A 25,156-nucleotide genomic window follows, 5' to 3' on the forward strand; every position below is an offset into this window, starting at 1 on the left:
CCCTGAAGATACTCTGATAGCCCCCTCTCAGCTGCTGTAGCCCCATTGGCTCTGGCAAACAAAAAGGGATGCACTACGGAGGGTTGTTAATATGTATGTAATTGCTCTGTTTACTCTTATTAACTGTTCGTATAAGACAAGAACACGCAGAATCAGGTTAGTTTGCAGCCTAGTGATATTTGGAGTTTAAACCACAGACTTCAAGATTCTTCTTTCATGGGAGGTCTTGATCATTAGACACATAGAGCTGCTAAGGCTGTTATAAAAATAAGATGGGGGCTTCCCTGGTGGAGCAGTGGTTGAGAGTCTGCCTGCCGATGCAGGGGACGCGGGTTCGTGCCCCGGTCCGGGAAGATCCCACATGCCGCGGAGCAGCTGGGCCCGTGAGCCATGGCCGCTGAGCCTGCGCGTCTGGAGCCTGTGCTCTGCAACGGGAGAGGCCACAGCGGTGAGAGGCCCGCGTACCGCAAAAAAAAAAAAAAAAAAAAGATGGGATGCTTCTCTAAAACGAAGGATGAAAATGCCAGGTTCACCCTTCTTTTCTTTTTTACTGTCTCTCGTTCTTCCTCTTTCTCTCTCTCGAAAAAATCTTATCCTTAAAAGTCTTACCTTTCTCTCTACACCTTTCTTTCCTTTGAGGTTGCTAGGACCTGTATGTTTGGGATGAGAGTGGAGGCTATGTCCTTGAATGAGATTTCCAGTTATTCACAATTTTGTTTAGCCTGGACAGTATGTTCACAAGAACACCTTTCATTGGATTTAACACCACAGCAACTCAGGATACCTCATGCAAAAAACACTTAAAAAGCCAACCAAACATTTGCAAGCCTCTAACAAAACTTGGGGTCAGATTATTTAAGAGTTTTGGATTAAGGTTCCAGTCAATTACCGTTTTAGCTAAACTCTCCCTGATCGCTCTCCCTTTTCAGGCCCATCCCGTTCTGAGAAAGCTGGATTAGGGCCAGTCCTATGATTTTCTCTAATACTGGGTCTACTAGCAGGTTTATACTGTGTGGTGAAGGAAAAACACCACATTCTTGAAGAGAGAATGGCACAAAATCACCAATATTCTTTGTCATTGGGGTCGTGTTGACACACGGGCCAATAACAAATAGAAGGCAGGTCTGAATCTCAAATGCGAAGCAAAAATCCACGCTTAAATGCCTATAAAGGCTGGGATAGATGGATTGGGAACTGTGGAAGTGTTTTCAAAATATACAAAAGTATGAACTGTTCACGAGCTTCAATTTACAGACTGCTGTGCTATATCTCACGTTGGCAGAAATGCTCGTTCACTGGGCTGAGATTTAAAGGTAAATGTGCATGTGTGTGAGTGTGGCAGGGGAAGGGGACATCAGTGTTCAAAGGGAGGATTGGGAAAGGGAGAAAGGGGAGGAGTAGGGGACAGTTCTGGGGAAGATTTCCAGGATGTCTAAGAAGGTGAGTGTAGCCTGGTAAAATAATATGTGTGGTCTAGAGCATACTTCTGTACTTATTCACAAGGTTGCTTATAATCCAAGACTATTTGCCCAGGTGGTTGAGTCTGCAGCAGTTGCTTTCTTATCTATTTACACAGAGGCAGCTGACTCTCCCTGTGGGAATGACAGCCGGCTTTTTGTGGGCTGGCATCCTGAGGTAAGGCCCCGAGCCAGGAGCCTCCACCATCATGCTGACAGGAGCTAGGAAGGTGAGCGCCAGGCTGCAGCTTTTCCATTCTTGCTTCCCGGAGGCGACAGTGGGGAGAGTTGCACTGGCTGTTCATGGAGACTAGCTGTCCTCCTTTTCTCCTTCTGAAGCGAAGCTGAGGCAGGAACAAGAATGAACTAGAAGCACAGGGAAAGTTTTATTGGGCTGGTCCCTCACTCAGTAAAAAATCCTCCCTTTCAGCCAGAAGCGACTCAAACTCCGACTGGCTGTGCATCCTTTCTGATTGACTTAAGGTGGGCTTTGGCTTCTATTAGCCTCCAGTAAGGCCACAAATAGTACCTTATAAACAAAAGCAGAACGTTTCTAATGGACGCCTTTAGTGTCTTGAATACGCCCAGACAACTTTTTATCCTTAAGGTTTCCATGTTTCACAGTGTGACAAACTTTAGTTGTGTTGCAGATAGACACAAATAAGATAAAAGGGATACTAGAGAAATAAGGAAGGAAGGATATAAGTAATGAAAACATTATTACCTGGTCCAAGCCTCATAATCTTGGGAAGCAGGCCTTTATACAAAGCTAAAATGCTAGAACCGGAAGGGAAAGAGCAACATTCTTATTCTGAAAACAAAATGCAGTTGTACCTCAGCTTTACTGAGATGCTGACCCAGCATTTACCCAGAAAAGTCATTTGAGAAAAATTTTCAAATCTCAAAACAGACAGTATCGGGCTAAGTATTCTCTGCAGCAAATTGGATGAGAGGAAAGAATTAATCCTTTAATACCCAAGCTATGCTGATCTTGTCCCATTGCAAATAGGACTTTCATCAGCGAGATGGTTTTTGCTATCCAGACAGGCCTTACTTTCAAGACAGCTGTGTATATGGACAAAATGACTCTTGGAATTGAGTTTAAAAGACCATAAACGCAGTCCTCACAGAAGGAAATACGATGCAGTTTAGATCAAAATAATAAAATACTACTTGCTTACTTGAGAATAAGACCTGCTGAGGAGGGATGAAGAGACGAAAATAAGACTTAAAAAAAACCAAAAAACAGTAGAAAAAGGCACATACTTTAAATTCTTAAAAGAAAACTACCTTCACAGAACTCTCATGTTTAATTCTCTCAGGAGAATATAATTAGGTGACATTTTGATTAGATGTATAGTCAGAAGACAGTTACTCTCCTGCCCACGTGGGAACAGGGCATATTATATCCAATAGCATACTGTGCAAACCGACAAGCAAAAAGTTCACCTTGGGAAAAGAAAAAAAAGTTCACCTTGGCATTCTAGGACAAACATACAGTATATTGAATGATCGTGGCTTATGTTTCTTGATGGCGTAAGAAGATTTTGCCAACATCTCATTACCGTGTTATCTCACAAAGTTTCTCATCTATTCCCTAGAGCTTCTCAGACACACACCCAATTCAGGAGGGCTTAATGCCTCTCATCAAAATGGAAGTACAATATGGTTTTAGCAATGCTTCAGTCTTGCACATTTATTAAAATAAGAATGTGTTACCCTTCTTCCTGATAGACCGTGGCCATTGTTTTAAAACAGGTTCTGTACTTGATCTCTCCAGGAACTGGCTGAGGCCCTTGAATCCTACTTTTGGCAACATCAAAAGGGATGTTAATGACTGAGGCTATTGTGCCCGAGAGAAGACCAACCCCAAATTTTCTCAGAAACTCCAAGGTTGGATCCTAAAAGAAAAGAAGAATAAAATAACAGAAAGGGAAGCGTAAGCCCCTAAGTCGGTTAAACACTATAAAGCAATATGTATTTAAGCAGAGCGTTGCACTCCCCGGCACCCTCCTGTTATTCCAGCGGAACACATTAGGATTTCCTAGGCTGGAACTTGTTTTCTTGACAATCCCATTGGCTATGTTTTTACACATGGTCTAAATTGCTGAAGTACACATTTCCTCACACAGGATTTATAAACACAGTTCATAAAGAAAGACTGGTATGGCATATGGGGATGATTTGTATAATTGGGCTTCACAATGTACTTAGTATTACTGTATCAAAACAGGAGAAATCCAAGCACACTATTAGCTAATTGGCCAGAATATTTTACAAATGACAGCAACTTCCACCATGAAGCCTACTAAAATGCTCATTTGTGTGTGGACCCCCAAATGTTAAATTAAATCAAGGCTACTCTCGGTCTGCTGCTATTCCCCTCCAGGTTTTTTGCATTTATTTTCACGTGTAGCTGATCCATTGTACTGAGAAGTGCTAGCTTCCTGTTATTAACAAACCAACTTGGGAAGGCTGCAAAACAGCCTGTGACGTTCTGTGCATTATAAACAGTAGTAAGTCACTGGACTATTGGCTGAAGAATTTTCAACCCATTGTTCCTGAATCTTATTCTTCTTTCAAGGGCAAAGGAAGAAAAGGTGACAGACAGAGACAGAAAAGAGACAGGGAGAGAGACATACACGCACACAGAAAGGGAGGAAGAAAGAGAGAGAAAAAAATTTCTTCTTTCCATTTGAATTTGGGTCCTTCACTTTGGTCTGATTTGATTTTCCACCCCTCCCTGCTCTGATCCTAACATCAAAGTATTTAATTAGGTCTTACGTGGAAGTCACTTTCTTTTTGCCTATTTTTGTGCCTAGTGAGCTCACATTATGCTTTGTTACAATGAATTTGCTGGAAAGTTCTCATTTTGCTGTCAGCCTCAGTTCTTGCCCTGAAGAGGGGTCATCTCACAAACCGTAAGTTGCTGACGGAGACCTCCCCTATCCTTCCCCTGGCCTCTCTTGGTCAATACTTCGGAGGGATCTTCACAGAGGAACAATACAGGGTAGTGCCATGATGCTATGTTTATCCAGCAGGAGAAGTAAACGTGGGAACCATTCTCTGCTTAATAAAAAAAAAAAAAAAAAATCAGGTCTGAGCATTGCATGCTTATAGCTTTATGGAAGAAGAAAAATTCTGGAAGCTCTGAAATTTTCAACTGAAACAAGAGCCAGATACCATCACAGAAACTCCTGTGTGGTTAAATATAAAAAGTGAGGGGTTCGGTAATAATTCTTGGATCTGGGCCATACAGGTGTCGGGTAGGTTTAAAGGGATTTAAAAACCAACAGGGTCTTTCAACAGGAAAAACAATGCAGTGATTGCAGTATGAGTGAGGTGTGTTTAAATAATTTCCCCTTCCCCCATTTTTTTCCCTTTTACAAGGAGAGAAAAATGCCTTTATGTTACCCTTCTCCATTCTGGCACGGAAGCAGAACTGGAGCTCGGGAGGATGGCGGATTCAGGGCCAGCTCTGGTTGTCTGACCTTGCACGAGTCACTGAATCCCATGGAGCCCAGTGTGTAGAAGGGATGTTTTTAACACCCACCTTAACTTTGTACTGCATGGTTTTTCTGAGAAATAAAAACAATAATAGTAAAAGTGCTATGAATATTGTACAAGCCTGGCGGAAAATGGATAGTATTTTTATGTAACCTGTTTTCTGAAGTCTCAAAACACCTATGATGAGACCCTCTCATGGTGCTCCTGCGACACAGCCAAGGACAAGGGTGAAAGTGATGACTTGTATATGCACAATGACCTTTTGGGAAGTTCAAGGGACCCTGTCAATCACACAGCTTCTCCCACCTCCTGATGTGTTCGCTGAGGATTGGAGTTGGGGAGGGAGGAGAGGCTAAGACACTCAATGAAGGTCATTATGTTTGAGATGCTGTTGGGGACCAAATCCTAAGGTCTTCAAGCCATCATAGTGTTCACTAGCACAAGCATACATTGAACCCATGTTTTCTATTCATTTCCCAGCTCAACAGTAAGATCCCACAGTAGTTCCCAAATCCAGTTGTGCATCAGTCACCTGGGAGCTTTACAACATATGGATACCCAGACCCACCTCAGACCCACCTTAGGTTCCCAGATCAGAATCACCTGGGAAAGTACCTAAAAGTTGCTTTAAAATAAGCCCACGCACATATGGTCACCTTAACTTTGATAAAGGAGGCAAGAATATACAGTGGAGAAAAGACAGCTTCTTCAATAAGTGGTGCTGGGAAAACTGGACAGGTACATATAAAAGTATGAAATTAGGGCTTCCCTGATGGCGCAGTGGTTGAGCGTCCACCTGCCGATGCAGGGGACACGGGTTCGTGCCCCGGTCCGGGAAGATCCCACGTGCCGCAAAGCGGCTGGGCCCGTGAGCCATGGCCGCTGAGCCTGCGCGTCCGGAGCCTGTGCTCCGCAACGGGAGAGGCCACAACAGTGAGAGGCCCGCACCGCAAAAAAAGATAAAATAAAATACGGCATTGTTTCTCATCATCAAAAAAAAAAAAAATTAAAAAAAAAAAAAAGTATGAAATTAGAACACTCTCTAACACCATACACAAAAATAAACTCAAAATGGATTAAAGACCTAAATGTAAGGCCAGACACTATCAAACTCTTAGAGGAAAACATAGGCAGAACACTCTATGACATAAATCACAGCAAGATCCTTTTTGACCCACCTCCTAGAGAAATCGAAATGAAAACAAAAATGAACAAATGGGACCTAATGAAACTTAAAAGCTTTTGCACAGCAAAGGAAACCATAAACAGCATGAAAAGACAACCCTCAGAATGGGAGAAGATATTTGCAAATGAAGCAACTGACAAAGGATTAATCTCCAAAATTTACAAGCAGCTCATGTAGCTCAATATCAAAAAAACAAACAACCCCATCCAAAAATGGGCAGAAGACCTAAAAAGACATTTCTCCAAAGAAGATCTACAGATTGCCAACAAACACATGAAAGGATGCTCAAGAACACTAATCATTAGAGAAATGCAAATCAAAACTACAATGAGGTATCACCTCACACCAGTCAGAATGGCCATCATCAAAAAATCTACAAACAATAAATGCTGGAGAGGGTGTGGAGAAAAGGGAACCCTCTTGCACTGTTGGTGGGAATGTAAATTGATACAGCCACTATGGAGAACAGTATGGAGTTTCCTTAAAAAACTAAAAATAGAACTACCATATGACCCAGCAATCCCACTACTGGGCATATACCCTGAGAAAACCATAATTCAAAAAGAGTCATGTACCAAAATGTTCATTGCAGCACTATTTACAATGTAAGTGTCCATCAACACATGAATGGATAAAGAAGATGTGGCACCTATATACAATGGAATATTACCCAGCCATAAAAAGAAACGAAATGGAGTTATTTGTAGTGAGGTGGATGGACCTAGAGTCTGTCATACAGAGTGAAGTGAGTCAGAAAGAGAAAAACAAATACCGTATGCTAACACATATGTATGGAATCTGAAAAAAAGAAAAATAAAGGTCATGAAGAAACTAGGGGCAAGATGGGAATAAAGACACAGACCTACTAGAGAATGGACTTGAGGACACAGGGAGGGGGAAGGGTAAGCTGTGACAAAGTGAGAAAGTGGCATGGACATATGTACACTATGAAACGTAAAATAGGTAGCTAGTGGGAAGCAGCCACATAGCACAGGGAGATCAGCTGGGTGCTTTGTGACCACCTAGTGGGGTGGGATAGGGAGGGTGGGAGGGAGGGAGACACAAGAGGGAAGACATATGGGAACATATGTATATGTATAACTGATTCACTTTGTTATAAAGCAGAAACTGACACACCATTGTAAAGCAATTATACTCCAATAAAGATGTTAAAAAAAAAAAAAAAAAAAGAACTTCAGGACTTCTGACATTGCCAGGCTGAGGGCCCATGTCTGGGAATCACTGATTTTGATATTCCAGGCAGGCAAAGCAGATGGTCAATTGCTACCCCTCTGGGCATTCTAGGGAGGAGAAAAGTCTTTTGGGGATGGCCAAGAGCTATCCCTCACCACCCAGCCTCTGGGCCCCTTTCCAGCCTCTTCTTCTGAGTCCATGGTCTGCTCGAGGCAGCAACCCAGACTGGGATCGGATGCGCCAAGGAGAGCCCTGCCAGCTCACCTCTGCCTTCTTTGCTGCATGTCATCAACCATCCTCGGAAGAACACAGCCCCTCAAATGCCCCTCCCCTTCGTCCCCCTCCCGCTGCTCTTGCTACTTCTTTGGCTTTAGCTCAGGTTCCCATTACTTTCACCAAGTCTTGCTTTCTTCTTGCTTCTATCATCTGTTCTTCACAGTGGCACCAGGGATTTTTTTTTTTTTAAATAAAAACGTATCTGCTTCTGGTGCCTCCCTACTCAAAGACCCTCAACCCTTCCCCACAGCACAGAGAGTAAAGCCAAAGCTCCTCATTGGCCTTTGGTTTGTTTCCCATGATATGCTTTCAACCTACCTTTCTAGCCTCAAATTCTACACCTCTGCCCCCAAGCCAAACTACACTCATGCTGGTTAAATCATAATCATGCACATTTCTACCGAACACTTTTCTAAGTCCATGTTTTTCTTCAAACAACTCCCACAACCTAGAATGTCATTCTCCGTCATATTCACAGATAGCAGCCCCACTCTTTATGGTCCAGCTTAAATCCCACCTTGCCCAAGAGACTTCCGTGGATCCCCATCAAAATTGATTTCTCCCTCTCGGGCACTCCTGAAACACTGCCTGATCCTTGATCGTCCTTGCTCTGGCTCTCTTTGTGTCTGGTTTATTTTTGTGTGTATCGATCTTCCCTGCTGGAATGTGAGCTGGCACAGAACAGGAGCATGTGTTATTCCTCTTTGTGTCACCTACTACACAGTGTGCACAGTAAGTGCTAAATAAACGTCTGCGGATTAGCCTATCACTGTAGTTTATCTTTGTAGAAACAATGAGAATCAGGCTTTGACCTTAATCACTATGTCTCAAAACTCAGTATCTTCTACCCTGTAAATGAACCCCTATTAGAACTTTATGTTTCTGTCTTTCTGCCAGGAGGCGTTAACATGGGGACATGACAAGGCATAGGACATTTGCAAAGTGGAGTATTTCCAGGCAAATGAATTGAGACTCTCAGGTCATAGAGCCAGGCCTGGGCTTGCCAGACCCCATTACTCAGGGACTCACAGAAAAAAACATGATATGGCATCCTGTGACCAGATTTTAGCAAAAGAATGCAGTGGGCACAGAGTAAAGTCTTGAAATATTACTCTTTGGGCTGGCTCTTCTTTCTTACACTTCCTGATCTTTCCCCTAGTAGGGAGAGGCATCCACTTGCCTCAAGAATGAGGATTGTTGTAGCAGGACTATAAAGAGAGAGCAAAAGGTAATATTTAGTGTTTCTGGTTTTCAAATTAGGCTCTTCAGTGTATTATATCAGTTAATCTTCACAGTCTTTGAGGTAAGAACTATTATTTTTATTCCTATTTTACAAATGAGTGAACTGAAAGCTTAGGTGTAAGAAGGGAATTTTTGTTACATCCAAGTGAACCCAAGACTTTGCCTTAGGGGATAGTTTTTCTACTGATACGCCTAAGGGTTGGTGGGTGGGTTGTTGTGGGAGGTGCCTGAGAACCTCCTGAAATTATAAGCAATGGTTCTGGGTATGCGCAGATGGGCTTTTCAGGAGAAAATGTCTATAGATTTTATCAGGCTCATAGAAGCTTAAAAACATCTTCATCAAATCATTACCCCTACCAATAAATTTATAAAGTAAAAAAAGGACAGTGCAGTGTTGAAAACATTGGGGCTGAAAACAGAAAGCCCTCATTTTCATGGGCGTTATCAGGCAATTCACCTTAGTGAAAAGATTTCTGCAAATATTTCCACTCTGGACTCAGGTTTCTCATACCTCAACCATATCTATGAACTCAATGGTTCTCAAAGTGTGGTCCCTGAACCACCATCATCAGTATCATGTGAGAACTTAGTAGAAATGAAAATTGGGGTTTTACCCCAGGCCTACAGTACAGCACCCCAAACTCGGGATGGAGCACAACAATCTGTCTAAACAAGTCTTCCAAATTATCCTGATGGATGCTTGTCTGAGAACCACTGCTAAACTGAAGCTTATGGTTCATCTTTTTGGATCCTTGGACTGGATAAATGATGCTCTAAAAGGATCTGGATGTGCTGGGAGGCATTTTAAAGCCTTCTTTGGTGGAAGCAGAGCTTTTTTTTTTTTTTTTGCACGGTACGCGGACCTCTCCCATTGCGGAGCACAGGCTCCGGACGCGCAGGCTCAGCGGCCATGGCTCACGGGCCCAGCCGCTCCGCGGCACGTGGGATCTTCCCGGACCGGGGCGCGAACCCTCATCCCCTGCATCGGCAGGCGGACTCCCAACCACTGCGCCACCAGGGAAGCCCGGAGAGCTTTGTTTTTTAAGGCTGCAGAACTGAACACAATGCTATTAACTCTGTTCACCTTTTCCTACCCCAGGTCCATCCAAAGGAGGAATGCACATCTGTGAGGTTGTTGGGTCTGAGTGAAACCTATCACACAGCTTGAATGGGTCATGCTGTACTGGCAATCAGTGAATCATGCCAGCATTTCTGTCAATAACAATAATAACAAATAACAATAGAAGTAAAGAGAAGTAATAAAATAATGTACATGTTTTGATATTTGTGCTATTTTTCATAATTTTCATTAAGAAAGTTAATGGTACTGTTAATAATAGTTATTGATAGATAATTTTATATGCAAAAAACATGTACAAAACCTATATATCATATAAGAACCCTATGAATTAAGTACATAACACCATTTTACAGATAAGGACATGAAACTTAAAGAGTCAAGTCACTTGATCAAGATCACACTGCTTATAGGAGGTGGAGCTTGGATTTGAACTCAAGTTCTTCAGACTTCCAACCATTGTTATATTATATCCCATTCATTATGTTATATTCCTTCTCATTCACCATTCATTTGTTGTATATTCTTCCAACATACATTTATTGTATGTCTACAAATGCCTGGTCCTACAGTGGGTGCTAGAATTGAGTGTGAAGGTAAATGGTCCAGAGAGGGGATAGGGTGGCTTTATAATGAAGTATCATAGTACAATGTGATGAGTACTGAAATGGGGGTGTGAACAAAATGCAGGGGTAAACATGCAGTAAAGAGAAGGGAGTTACTTCTGGACTTTCACTATCAAAGTTCGATGAGACAGTACCTAACTTCTGCCTCTTAAAAACTTAGTCACTTGTTCGGTTTTATGAACTCAACGGAAGACATCTCATTATTACAAGTCACCATGCATTAGCTAAATGGTTAGCCTTCTGGCTTGATTATCATATTACTTGAAATGTCATTTTGCCCTTTCCATTAGTTTATTTTAAAAACTGGACAAAGATGATGATGATAAGACACGATGTGCTAGGCACTGTGTTAAGCACTTTCTGTATATTTAAGCCTCACAATATTGCTGAGCAGATGAGGTATCTGAAGCTTACAGAAATTGTCTACCTTACAAAGAAATATAATTTTATTTATTTATTTATTTAAAGTCTTATAAGTATAAAAGGTTTTTTTCAAATTTTATTTTATTTTTTTATACTGCAGGTTCTTATTAGTTATCTATTTTATACATATTAGTGCATATATGTCAACCTCAATCTCTCAATTCATCCCACCACCACCACCCCACTCCACACTTCTCCCCTTGGTGTCCATACGTTTGTTCTCTACATCTGTGTCTCTATTTCTGCCTTGCAAACCGGTTCATCTGTGCCACTTTTCTAGATTCCACATATATGCGTTAATATACGATATTTGTTTTTCTCTTTCTGACTTACTTCACTCTGTATGACAGTCTCTAGATCCATCCACGTCTCTACAAATGACCCAATTTCACTCCTTTTTATGGCTGAGTAATATTCCATTGTATATATGTACCATGTCTTCTTTATCCATTCATCTGTCAATGGGCATTTAGGTTGCTTCCATGACCTGGCTATTGTAAATAGTGCTGCAATGAACATTGGTGTGCATGTGTCTTTTTGATCTATGGTTTTCTCTGGGTATATGCCCAGTAGTGGGGTCGCTGGGTCATATAGTAGTTCTATTTTTAGTTTTTTAAGGAACCTCCATACTGTTCTCCATAGTGGCTGTATCAATTTACATTCAGATCAATACTGCAAGAGGGTTCCCTTTTCTCCACACCCTCTCCAGAATTTGTTGTTTGTAGATTTTCTGATGATGCCTATTCTAACCAGGATGAGGTAATACCTCACTGTAGTTGTGATTTGCATTTCTCTAATAATTAGTGATGTTGAGCAGCTTTTCATATGCCTCTTGGCCATCTGTGTGTCTTTGGAGAAATGTCTATTTAGGTCTTCTGCCCATTTTTTGATTGGGTTGTTTCTTAATACTGAGCTGCATGAGTTGTTTTGGAGATTAATCCTTTGTCCATTGATTCGTTTGCAAATATTTTCTCACATTCTGAGGGTTGTCTTATTGTTTTGTTTATAGTTTCCTTTGCTGTGCAAAAGCTTTTAAGTTTCATTAGGTCCCATTTGTTTATTTTTGTTTTTATATCCATTACTCTAGGAGGTGGGTCAAAAAAGATCTTGGTGTGATTTATGTCAAAGAGTGTTCTTCCTATGTTTTCCTCAAGGAGTTTTATAATGTCTGGTCTTACATTTAGGTCTTTAATCCATTTTGAGTTTATTTTTGTGTATGGTGTTAGGAAGTATTCTGATTTCATTCTTTTACATTTAGCTGTCCAGTTTTCCCAGCACCACTTATTGAAGAGGCTGTCTTTTCTCCATTGTATATCCCTGCCTCCTTTGTCATAGGTTAGTTGACTATAGGTGCATGGGTTTATCTCTGCGCTTTCTATCCTGTTCCATTGATCTATATTTCTGTTTTTGTGCCAGTACCATATTGTCTTGATTACTGTAGCTTTGTAGTATAGTCTGAAGTCAGGGAGTCTGATACCTCCAGCTCCATTTTTTCCCCTCAAGATTGCTTTGTATATTTGGGGTCTTTTGTGTCTCCCTACAAATTTTAAGGTTTTTTTGTTCTAGTTCTGTAAAAAATGCCATTGGCAATTTGATAGGGATTGCATTGAATCTGTAGATTGCTTTGGGTAGTATAGTCATTTTCACAATATTGATTCTTCCAATCCAAGAACATGGTATATCTCTCCAACTGTTTGTGTCATCTTTGATTTCTTTCATCAGTGTCTTATAGTTTTCTGAGTACAGGTCTTTAACCTCCTCAGGTAGGTTTATTCCTAGGTATTTTATTCTTCTTGTTACAGTGGTGAATGGGTTTGTTTCCTTAATTTCTCTTTCTGATTTTTCATTGTTAGTGTATAGGAATGCAAGAGATTTCTGTGCATTAATTTTGTATCCTGCAACTTTACCAAATTCATTGATTAGCTCTAATAGTTTTCTGGTGGCATCTTTAGGATTATTTATGTATAGTATCATGTCATCTGCAAACAGTGACAGTTTTACTTCTTCTTTTCCGATTTGGATTCCTTTTATTTCTTTTTCTTCTGTGATTGCAGTGGCTAGGACTTCCAAAACTATGTTGAATAGCAGTGGCGAGAGTAGACATCCGTGTCTTGTTCCTGATCTTAGAGGAAATGCTTTGATTTTCACCACTGAGAATGATGTTTGCTGTGGTTTTGTCATACATGGCCTTTATTGTGTTGAGGTAAGTTCCCTCTCTGCCCACTTTCTGGAGAGTTATTTTATCATAAATTGGTATTGAATTTTGCCAAAAGCTTTTTCTGCATCTATTGAGATGATCATATGGTTTTTGTTCTTCAATTTGTTAATATGGTGTATCAAATTGATTGATTTGTGTGCACTGAAGAATCCTGGCATCCCTGGGATAAATCCCACTTGATCATGGTGTATGATCCTTTTAATGTGTTGTTGGATTCTGTTTGCTAGTATTTTGTTGAGGATTTTTGCATCTATATTCAACAGTGATATTGGTCTATAATATTCTTTTTTTGTAGTATCTTTGGTTTTGGTATCAGGGTGATGGTGGCCTTGTAGAATGACTTTGGGAGTGTTCCTTCCTCTGTAATTTTTTGGAAGAGTTTGAGAAAGATGGGTGTTAACTCTTCTCTAAATGTTTCATAGAATTCACCTGTAAAGCCATGTGGTCCTGGACTTTTGTTTGTTGGAAGATTTTTTTTTTTTTTTTTTGCGGTACACAGGCCTCTCACTGTTGTGGCCTCTCCCGTTGCGGAGCACAGGCTCCAGACAGGCAGGCTCAGCGGCCATGGCTCAGAGGCCCAGCCGCTCCGCGGCATGTGGGATCTTCCCAGACTAGGGCACGAACCCGTGTCCCCTGCATCGGCAGGCGAACTCTCAACCACTGCGCCACCAGGGAAGCCCTGTTGGAAGATTTCTAATCACAATTTCAATTTCATTACTTGTGATTGGTCTGCTCATATTTTCTATTTCTTCATGGTTCAGTCTTGGAAGGTTATACCTTTCTAAGAATTTTTCCATTTCTTCCACGTTGTCCATTTTAGGCATAGCACTGCTTGTAGTAGTCTCTTATGATGCTTTGTATTTCTGTGGTGTCCGTTGTAGCTTGTCATTTTTCATTTCTAATTTTATTGATTTGAGGCCTCTCCCTCTTTTTCTTTTTCTTTTTTTTTTTTTTTTTTGGTGGTACGCGGGCCTCTCACCGTTGTGGCCTTTCCCGTTGCGGAGCACAGGCTCCGGACGCGCAGGCTCAGCAGCCATGGCTCACAGGCCTAGCTGCTCTGCATCATGTGGGATCTTCCTGGACCAGGGCATGAACCCGTGTCCCCTTCATCGGCAGCCGGACTTTCAACCACTGCGCCACCAGGGAAGCCCCCCTCTTTTTCTTAATGAGTCTGGCTTAAGGTTTATCAATTTTGTTTATCCTCTCAAAGAACCAGCTTTTAGTTTTTTTGATCTTTGCTATTGTTTTCTTTGTTTGTATTTATTTCTGCTCTGATCTTTATGATTTCTTTCCTTCTACTAACATTGGGTTTTGTTTGTTCTTCTTTCTCTAGTTTCTTTACGTGTAAGGTTAGATTCTTCATTTGAGATTTTTCTTGTTTCTTGAGGTCGGATTTTATTGCTATAAAATTCCCTCTTAGAACTGCTTTTCTGCATCCCATAGGCTTTGGATCATCGTGTTTTCATTGTCACTTGTTCCCTAGGTTTTTTTGATTTCCTCTTTGATTTTTTTCAGTGATCTTTTGGTTATTTAGTAACGTATTGTTTAGCCTCCATGTGTTTCTGCTTTTTACATTTTTTTCCCTGTAATTGATTTCTAATCTCACTGTGGTCAGAAAAGATGCTTGATGTGATTTCAATTTTCTTAAATTTACTGAAGCTTGATTTGTGACCCAAGATATGATCTATCCTGAAAAATGTTCCATGTGCACTTGAGAAGAAAGTGTAATCTGCTGTTTTTGGATGGAATGTCCTATATATATCAATGAAATCTATCTGGTCTATTGTGTTATTTAAAGCTTGTGTTGCCTTATTAATTTTCTGTCTGGATGATCTGTCCACTGGTGTAAGTGAGGTGTTAAATTCCCCCACTATTATTGTGTTACTGTTGATTTCCTCTTTTATAGCTGTTAGCAGTTGCCTTATGTATTGAGGTGCTCATATGTTGGGTTCATATATATTCCTAATGTTATATCTTCTTCTTGGATTGATCCCTTGATAATTATGTAGTGTCCTTCCTTGTCTCTTGTAATATTCTTTATATTAAAGTCTATTTTATCTGTTATGAGTATTGCTACTCCAGCTTTCTTTTGATTTCCATTTGCATGGAATTTCTTTTTCTATCCCCTCACTGTCAGTCTGTATGTGTCCCTAGGTCTGAAGTGGGTCTCTTGTAGACAGCATATATATGGGTCTTGCTTTTGTATCCATTCAGCAAACCTGTGTCTTTTGGTTGGAGCATTTAATCCATTCACTTTTAAGGTAATCATCGGTATGTATGTTCCTATTAACAATTTTCTTAATTGTTTTGGGTTTGTTTTTGCAGGTCCTTTTCTCTTCTTGTTTCCCACTTAGAGAAGTTTCTTTAGCATTTGTTGTAGAGCTGGTTTGGTGGTGCTGAATTCCCTTAGCTTTTACTTGTCTGTAAAGCTTTTGATTTCTCCGTAGAATCTGAATGAGATCCTTGCTGGGTAGAGTAATCTTGGTTGTAGATTTTTCCCTTTCATCACTTTAAATATATTGTGCCACTCCCTCCTGGATTGTAGAGTTTCTGCTGAGAAATCAGCTGTTAACCTTATGGGAGTTCCCTTGTATGTTATTTGTCATTTTTCCCTTGTTGGTTTTAATAATTTTTCTTTGTCTTTAATTTTTTGTCAATTTGATTACTATGTGTCTTGGTGTGTTTCTCTTGGGTTTATCCTGCCTGGGACTCTCTGCACTTCCTGGACTTGGGTGGCTATTTCCTTTCCCATGTTAGGGAAGTTTTTGACCATAATCTCTTCAAATATCTTCTTGGGTCTTATCTCTCTCTTCTCCTTCTGGGACCTCTATAATGTGAATGTTGGTGTGTTTAATGTTGTCCCAGAGGTCTCCTGGGATTCATTTGTTTTCATTCTTTGTTCTTTATTCTGTTCTGCAGCAGTGAATTCCACCATTCTGTCTTCCAGGTCACTTATGCGTTCTCCTGCCTCAGTTATTCTGCTATAGATTCCTACTAGTGTATTTTTAATTTCAATTATTGTATTGTTCATCTCTGTTTGTTCTTTAATTCTTCTAGGTCATTGTTAAACATTTCTTGCATCTTCTCAACCTTTGCCTCCATTTTTTTCCCAAGGTCCTGACTCATCTTCTCTATCATTATTCTGATTTCTTTTTCTGGAAGGTTGCCTATCTCCATTTCATTTAATTGTTTTTCTGGGGTTTTATCTTGTTCCTTCATCTGGTACATAGCCCTCTGCCTTTTCATCTTGTCTACCTTTCTGTGAATGTGGTTTTCGTTCCAATTTCGTTCCAATTCAACATTCAAGGAGATCACCTCTCAGTCCAAGCAAAGACTTAAATGGTAGAGAATGAAATCTTAGAATCACAAGACTGGAAGTGAACTCAGAATGTCCCCTAACCTAAAGAGTGACATCAGCAAGGTGGCAGAGTTGGAAGCCTTGGATCCTCCTTTCTCCCACAAATACAACAATTCATGGACAAATTCTCTGCATGAGAAATCTAGAAATTGGTTGAAAGTCTTCTGCACCCTGGGTGAACATTAACAGACTTACAGAATTCAGTGGGGAGATTCAGCACAACCTCCCACCAGAGTCCCTGCCCCGAGTGTTTCACCATATAATCAGGAAGATTCCCTAGCTTCCATCTTCTCCCAGGGTTGGGTGGAGGGAAGGAATTGGTTTGCATGTCCAACTTGTCTGGGACTGCCCAAGGAACTGGTATATTCCTTGCCAGTCTTGGATTTCTGATGGGTCCTGCAGAGTCTAGCCATCTGGGGGAGAACTGAGATGGAGGTATGGACTGGTAGAAGCCATATCTCTCCTCTTGCTCAGTATAGAGTGAGCAGAAAAAAATGACAACTGCCTACTTTTCCCTGAGGAGGGAAAGAGTTGGCACAGGTCCCCAGCATCTCTGGTCATACTGAATCATGGGCGTCTTCCCCTGCATAAGGCCAGTCCATGAAGACTGCCTTGTCTAATGTACAGACACCAACATAGAGAGTCAAGGAAAATGAAGAATCAGGCAAAGATGTTCCAAACAAAGGAACAAAATGCAGCTCCAGAAACTGACTATAATGAAAGAGAATTACATGATTTACCTGATACAGAATTCAAAATAACTCTCATAAAGATGCTCACTGAGGTCAAGGGAACAATGCATGAACAAAGTGAGAATTTCAATGGAGAGATAGAAAATGTAAAAAATTACCAGACAGAAATCATGGAGCTGAAGAACACAATAATTGAACCAAAAAATTCACTAGAGGAATTCAGCAGCAGACTAGATCAAACAGAAGGGGTCAGCATACCCAAAGACAGATCATTGGAAATAATTCAGTCAGAGGAGCAAAAAGAAAAAGGAAGGAAAAAGAGTGAAGCTAGCCTACGAGATTATCAGATACTACAAAGCTCCAAATAAGCATTATGCGAGTCCCATAAGGAGAAGAGAGAGAGAAAGGACCAGAAAGCTTATTCAAAGAAATAATGGCTAATAACTTCCTAGATCTGGTGAAGAAAATGGACATCCAGATCCAAGAAGCCCAAGAGAAACAATGTAAGATGAACTCAAAGAAATCCACACTGAGACACATTACAATCAAATTGCCTAAAGTTAAGGAGAGGATTTTGAAAGCATCAAGAGAAAACTGACTGTCATACACATGGGAAATCCCAAAAACTATCAGCAACTTTTTCAGCAGAAACCTTGCAGGTTGGAAGGAAATAGAATAATATATTTAAAGTGCTGAAAGAAAAAAAAAAGTTAACCAATAATACTATCCCCAGCAAAATATTCCTTCAAAAATGAAGGTGAGATAAAGGCTTCCAAGATAAACAAAAGCTGAGGAAGTTCATCACCACTGGACCTGTGTTACAAGAAATGCTGAAAGGAGTTCTTCAACTTAAAAGGATGTTTGTTGACAGCAACATGATAGCATAAGAAAGTATGAAATTCACTGGTAAAGATAAACATATAGACAAATCAGAATACTGTATTACGGCAATGTGGTGGGTAAATCACTTTTAAATCTAGGATAACAGTTAAAAAACAAAAATATTAAAAGTATAACTAAAAAAGAGGTTAAAAGATATACAATATGAATATATGTAAACTGTAACAACAATAACATAAAGTATAGGGGGAGAGAAGTTAATGTGTACACTTTTTGTATGCAATTAAACTTAAGTTTTTATCAGCTTAAAATAGACTGTTATAAGATATTTTATGTAAGCCTCCCTCCAACAAAAATACCCATAGAAGTTATACAAAAGAAAAAAATACAGGAATCAAAGTATATCAGTACAAAAAAAATCAACAAAATACAAAGGAAGACAGCAAGAGAGAAAAAAACAGAAAAAAAGACCTTCAAGCCTAACAAAGAACAATTAACAAAATGGCAATAGTAAATTCTTCCCTAATTAATTACTGTAAGTATAAATTGACTCAATTTGCCAATCAAAAGACATACAGTGGCTAAATGAAAAAAAAAGACTCAACTATACATTGTCTACAAGAAACTCACATTAGATTTAAGGACATACATAGGTTGAAAGTGAAGGGATGGAAAAAGATATTCCATGCAAATGGTAACCAAAAGAGAGCAGAGGCAGCTATACCTATTTCAGACAAAATAGACTTTAAGTCAAAAACTGTCACAAGGGACAAAGAAGGACATTATATAATGATAAAAGGGTCAATCAACCAAGGTAACAATTATATATAGTTTCAACATCAGAGCATCTAAATATACAATGCAAAGATTGAGAGAACTAAAGGGAGCAATATAATCATAGGAGAATTTAATACCCTACTTTCAGTAATGAATAGAACAGCCAGACAGAGCCAACAGGGATAGAGAGGACCTGAACAACACTATAGACCAAATGAACCTAAAAGACATATACAGAACAGTCCACCCCAAAGCATCAGATTACATATTCTTCTCAAGCACACATCGATTTTTCTCTGGGATAGATCACATTTAGGTCACAAAACAAGTCTTAAGTTTAAGATGACTGAAATAATCCCAAGTATCTTTCTAAACTACAATCGAATTAAACTAGAAATTAATAGCAGAAGGAAAATGGAAAAATTCACAAATATGTGGAAATTAAACAACACACTCTTGAATTACCATTGAGTCAAAGAAGAAATAAAAAAGGAAATTAGAAAATACCTCAACACATATACACTAATATGTATAAAATGGATAACTAATAAGGACCTGCTGTATAAAAAATAAATAAGTAAAAAAAAAAGAAAATAACTCAAGCGAAAGGAAAAGAAAACACAACATACCCAAACTTATGGGATGCAGCACAAGGAGTACTAAGAGGGAGGTTCATAGTGATAAACACCTATACTAAAAAGAAGAAAAATCTCAAATAAACAATTTAACTTTACAGCTCAAGGAGCTAGAAAAAGGAGAGCAAACTAAGCCCAAAGTTAGCAGGAGGAAGGAAATACTAAGATTAGAGCAGAAATAAATAAAATAGAGACGAGAAAAACAATGGAAAAAAACCGAAACTGAGTGGGGTTTTAAAAAGATAAAACTGACAAACCCTTAGCAAGACTCATTAAGAAAAAAAAGAGAGAAGACTCAAAGTCAGAAATGAAAGAAGAGACACTATAACTGACATTATAACTGATGCCACAAAACTAAAAAGGATCATAAGGGGCTATTACGAACAATTATGTACAAACACACTGGATAATCTAGAAGAAATGGATAAATTCCTAGAAATAAACAACCTACCAAGACTAAATCACAAACAAATAGAAAGTGTCAACAGACCTATAACTAGTATGGAGATTAAATCAACAATCAAAAACCTCCCAACAAAGGAAAGCCCAGGACCAGATAGTTTCACTGGTGAATTCTACCAAACATTTAAAGAAGAATTAACACCAATGCTTCTTAAATTCTTACAAAAAATTGAAGAGGAGAGAACACATCCAACTCATTTTATGAGGCCAGCGTTACCTTGATACCAAAGCCTGACAAAGACACCCAGGAAAAGAAGACTACAGGAAAAGATCCCTGATGAATATGGATGTAAAATTTCTCAAAAAATTCTAGCAAATCGAATCCAACAGCACGTTAAAAAGATCATACATTATGACAAAGTGGGATTTATCCCTGGGATAAAAGGATGGTTCGACATATGACAATCAATTAATGTGTTAGAGCACATTAAGAGAATGAAGGATAAAAAGAAAAATCACATGAATATCTCGATATTTGTAGAAAATGCATTTGACACAATTCAACATGTTTTCATGATAAACACTCAGAAAGAAACTACCTCAACAAAATAAAGTCCATATAAGAAAAGCCCACAGCTAACATACTCACTGGTGAAAAACTGAAAGCTTTTTCATGAATATCTAACAAACAAGTAAAAAATAACTTGTCAAAGATGCCTACTCTCACCATAATAACATAGTAAGAGGAGTCCTAGTCAGAGCAATTATGCAAGAAAAAAAAATAAAAGGCAACAAAGTCAGAAGAAATAGCACCTCGATACATAAGGCAAATGTTAACAGCCATAAAAGGGGAAATCGACAGTAACACAATTATAGTAGGAGACTTTAACACCCCACTTTCACCAAAAGAAAGAACTTCCAAAATGAAAATAAATAGGGAAACACAAGTTTTAAATGATATATTAAACAAGATGGACTTAATTGATATTTATAGGACATTCCACCCAAAACAACAGAATACACTTTCTTCTCAAGTGCACATGGAACATTCTCCAGGATACATCATATCTTGGGTCACAAATCAAGCCTTGGTAAATTTAAGAAAATTGAAATCATATCAAGTATCTCTTCCAAACACAATGTTATCAGAGTAGATGTCAATTACAGGAAAAAATCTGTAAAAATGCTAACACATGGAGGCTAAACAATACACTACTTTATAACCAAGACATCACTGAAGAAATCAAAGAAATAAAAAAATAACTACAAACAAATGACAATGAAAACATGCTGAACCCAAACCTATGGGATGCAGCAAAGGCAGTTCTAAGAGGGAAGTTTATAACAATACGATCCTACCTCATGAAACAAGAAACATCTCAAATAAACAACATAACCTTACACCTAAAGCAATTAGAGAAAAAAGACAAAAAACCCCACAAAGTTAGCAGAAGGAAAGAAATAAAAAAGATCAGATCGGAAATAAGTGAAAAAGAAATGAAGAAAACAATAGCAAAGATGAATAAAACTAAAAGCTGGCTCTTTGAGAAGATAAACAAAATTGATAAACCATTAGCAAGACTCATCAAGAAAAACAGGGAGAAGACTCAAATCAATACAATTAGAAATGAAAAAGGAGAAATAACAACTGACACTGCAGAAATACAAAGGATCATGAGAGATTACTACAAGCAACTATATGCCAATAAAATGGACAACCTGGAAGAAATAGACAAATTCTTAGAAAAGCACAACCTTCCGAGACTGAAGCAGGAAGAAATAGAAAATATAAACAGACCAATCACAAGACGTGAAATTGAGACTGTGATTAAAAATCTTTCAACAAACAAAAGCCCAGGACCAGATGGCTTCACAGACGAATTCTATCAAACATTCAGAGAAGAGCTAACACCTATCCTCCTCAAACTCTTCCAAAATACAGCAGAGGGAGGAACACTCGCAAACTCATTCTACGAGGCCACCATCACCCTGATACCAAAACCAGACAAATATGTCACAAAGAAAGAAAACTACAGGCCAATATCACTGATGAACATAGATGTGAAAATCCTCAACAAAATACTAGCAAACAGAATCCAACAGCACATTAAAAGGATCACATACCACGATCGAGTGGGGTTCATCCCAGGAATGCAAGGATTCTTCAATATATGCAAATCAAGCAATGTGATATACCATATTAACAAACTGAAGAATAAAAACCATATGATCATCTCAATAGATGCAGAAAAAGCTTTCAACAAAATTCAACACCCATTTATGATAAAAACCCTCCAGAAAGAGGAATAGAGGGAACTTACCTCAACATAATAAAGGCCATATATGACAAACCCACAGCCAACATCGTCCTCAATGGTGAAAAAATGCAACCATTTCCACTAAGATCAGGAACAAGACAAGGTTTTCCACTCTCAGCACTATTATTCAACATAGTATTGGAAGTTTTAGCCACAGCAATCAGAGAAGAAAAAGAAATAAAAGGAATCAAAATCAGAAAAGAAGATGTAAAGGTGTCACTGTTTACAGATGACATGATACTATACATACAGAATCCTAAAGATGCTACCAGAAAACTACTAGAGCTAGTTAATGAATTTGGTAAAGTAGCAAGATACAAAATTAATACACAGAGGTCTCTTGCATACCTATACACTAATGATGAAAAATCTGAAAGAGAAATTAAGGAAACACACCCATTTGCCACTGCAACAAAAAGAATAAAATACCTAGGAATAAACCTACCTAAGGAGACAAAAGACGTGCATGCAGAAAACTATAAGAAAATGATGAAAGAAATTAAAGATGATACCAACAGATGGAGAGATATAACATGTTCTTGGACTGGAAGAATCAACATTGTGCAAATGACTATACTACCCAAAGCAATCTACAGATTCAATGCAATCCCTATAAAACTACCAATGGCATTTTTCACAGAACTAGAACAAAAAAATTCACAATTTGTATAGAGACACAAAACACCCCAAATAGCCAAAGCAATCTTAAGAAAGAAAGACGGAGCTGGAGGAATCAGGCTCCCTAACTTCAGACTATACTACAAATCTACAGTAATGAAGACAGTATGGTAGTGGTACAAAAACAGAAATATAGATCAATGGAACAGGATAGAAAGCCCAGAGATAAACCCACGCTCATATGATTACCTTATTTTTGATAAAGGAGGCAAGAATATACAATGGAGAAAAGACAGCCTCTTCAATAAGTGATGCTGGACAGCTACATGTAAAGAATGAAATTAGAACACTCCCTAACACCATACACAAAAATAAACTCAAAATGGATTAAAGACCTCAATGTAAGGCTAGACACTATAAAACTCTTAGAGGAAAACATAGGCAGAACTCTCTATGACATAAATCACAGCAAGATCCTTTTTGACCCACCTCCTAGAGAAATCGAAATGAAAACAAAAATGAACAAATGGGACCTAATGAAACTTCAAAGCTTTTGCACAGCAAAGGAAACTTTAAAAAAGATGAAAAGTCAGCCCTCAGAATGGGAGAAAGTATTTGCAAATGAATCAACTGACAAAGGACTAATCTCCAAAATTTACAAGCAGCTCACGCAGCTCAATATCAAAAAAACAAACAACCCAACCCAAAAATGGGCAGAAGACCTAAATAGACATTTCTCCAAAGAAGATCTACAGATTGCCAACAAACACATGAAAGAATGCTCAACATCATTAATCATTAGAGAAATGCAAATCAAAACTACAATGAGATATCATTTCACTCTGGTCAGAATGGCCATTATCAAAAAATTCTACAAACAATAAATGCTGGAGAGGGTGTGGAGAAAAGGGAAGCCTCTTGCACTGCTGGTGGGAATGTAAATTGATACAGCCACTATGGAGAACAGTATGGAGTTTCCTTAAAAAACTAAAAATAGAACTACCATACAACCCAGCAATCCCACTACTGGGCATATACCCTAAGAAAACCATAATTCAAAAGAGTCACATACCAAAATGTTCACTGCAGCACTATTTACAATAGCCAGGACATGGAAGCAACGTAAGTGTCCATCAACAGATGAATAGATAAAGAAGATGTGGCACATATATACAATGGAATATTAGCCATAAAAAGAAACGAAATGGAGTTATTTGTAGTGAGATGGATGGACCTAGAGTCTGTCATACAGAGTGAAGTAAGTCAGAAAGAGAAAAACAAATACTGTATGCTAACACATATATATGGAATCTGAAAAAAAAGAAAAAAAAAGGTCATGAAGAAACTAGGGGCAAGACAGGAATAAAGACACAGACCTACTACAGAATGGACTTGAGGATATTGGGAGGAGGAAGGGTAACCTGTGACAAAGTGAGAGAGTGGCATGGACATATATACACTACAAAACATAAAATAGATAGCTAGTGGGAAGCAGCCGCATAGCACAGGGAGATCAGCTCGGTGCTTTGTGAGCACCTAGTGGGTTCGGATAGGGAGGATGGGAGGGAGATGCAAGAGAGAAGAGATATGGGAACATATGTATATGTATAACTGATTCACTTTGTTATAAAGCAGAAACTAACACACCATTGTAAAGCAATTATACTCCAATTAAGACGTTAAAAAAATTTTTTAAAAAGGCTAAAATAAAAAAAACCCCCAAAACTACAATGAGGTATCACCTCACAGCAGTCAGAATGGTCATCATCAAAAAATCTACAAACAGTAAATGCTGGGGTGGGTGTGGAGAAAAGAGAACCCTTTTGCACCATTGGTGGGAATGTAAATTGATACAGCCACTATGGAGAACAGTATGGAAGTTCCTTAGAAAACTAAAAATAGAACTACCATATGACCCAGCAATCCCACTACTGGGCATATACCCTGAGAAAACCATAATTCAAAAAGTCATGTACCACAATGTTCATTACAGCTCTATTTACAATACCTAGGAAATGGAAGCAACCTAAGTGTCCATCGACAGATGAATGGATAAAGAATATGTGGCACCTATATACAATGGAATATTACTCAGCCATAAAAAAGAAATGAAATTGAGTTATTTGTAGTGATTGGATGGACCTAGCGACTGTCATACAGAGTGAAGTAAGTCAGAAAGAGAAATACAAATACCGTATGCTAACACATATATATGGAATCTAAGAAAGAAAAAAAAATGGTTCTGAAGAACCTAGGGGCAGGACAAGAATAAAGACACAGACGTAGAGAATGGACCTGAGGACATGGGG

At 38.9% G+C, this 25,156-nt stretch overlaps 1 protein-coding gene across 1 annotated transcript in view; it reads right to left on the bottom strand.

Moving 5' to 3' along the window:
• Positions 1–25,156, bottom strand: part of SLC25A21 (solute carrier family 25 member 21) — a 534,134-nt gene that overhangs the window by 2,428 nt on the left and 506,550 nt on the right. Inside the window, exons 8-9 of the mRNA XM_032623187.1 lie at positions 3,177–3,358; positions 2,182–2,234 (exon numbers count right to left, since the gene is read on the bottom strand). Coding sequence (XP_032479078.1) covers positions 2,182–2,234; positions 3,177–3,358 — 235 coding nt within the window. The remainder of the gene's footprint in view (positions 1–2,181; positions 2,235–3,176; positions 3,359–25,156) is intronic.

This window comes from Phocoena sinus, chromosome 2, assembly GCF_008692025.1.
Source record: "Phocoena sinus isolate mPhoSin1 chromosome 2, mPhoSin1.pri, whole genome shotgun sequence".
NCBI classification, from domain to species: domain Eukaryota; kingdom Metazoa; phylum Chordata; class Mammalia; order Artiodactyla; family Phocoenidae; genus Phocoena; species Phocoena sinus.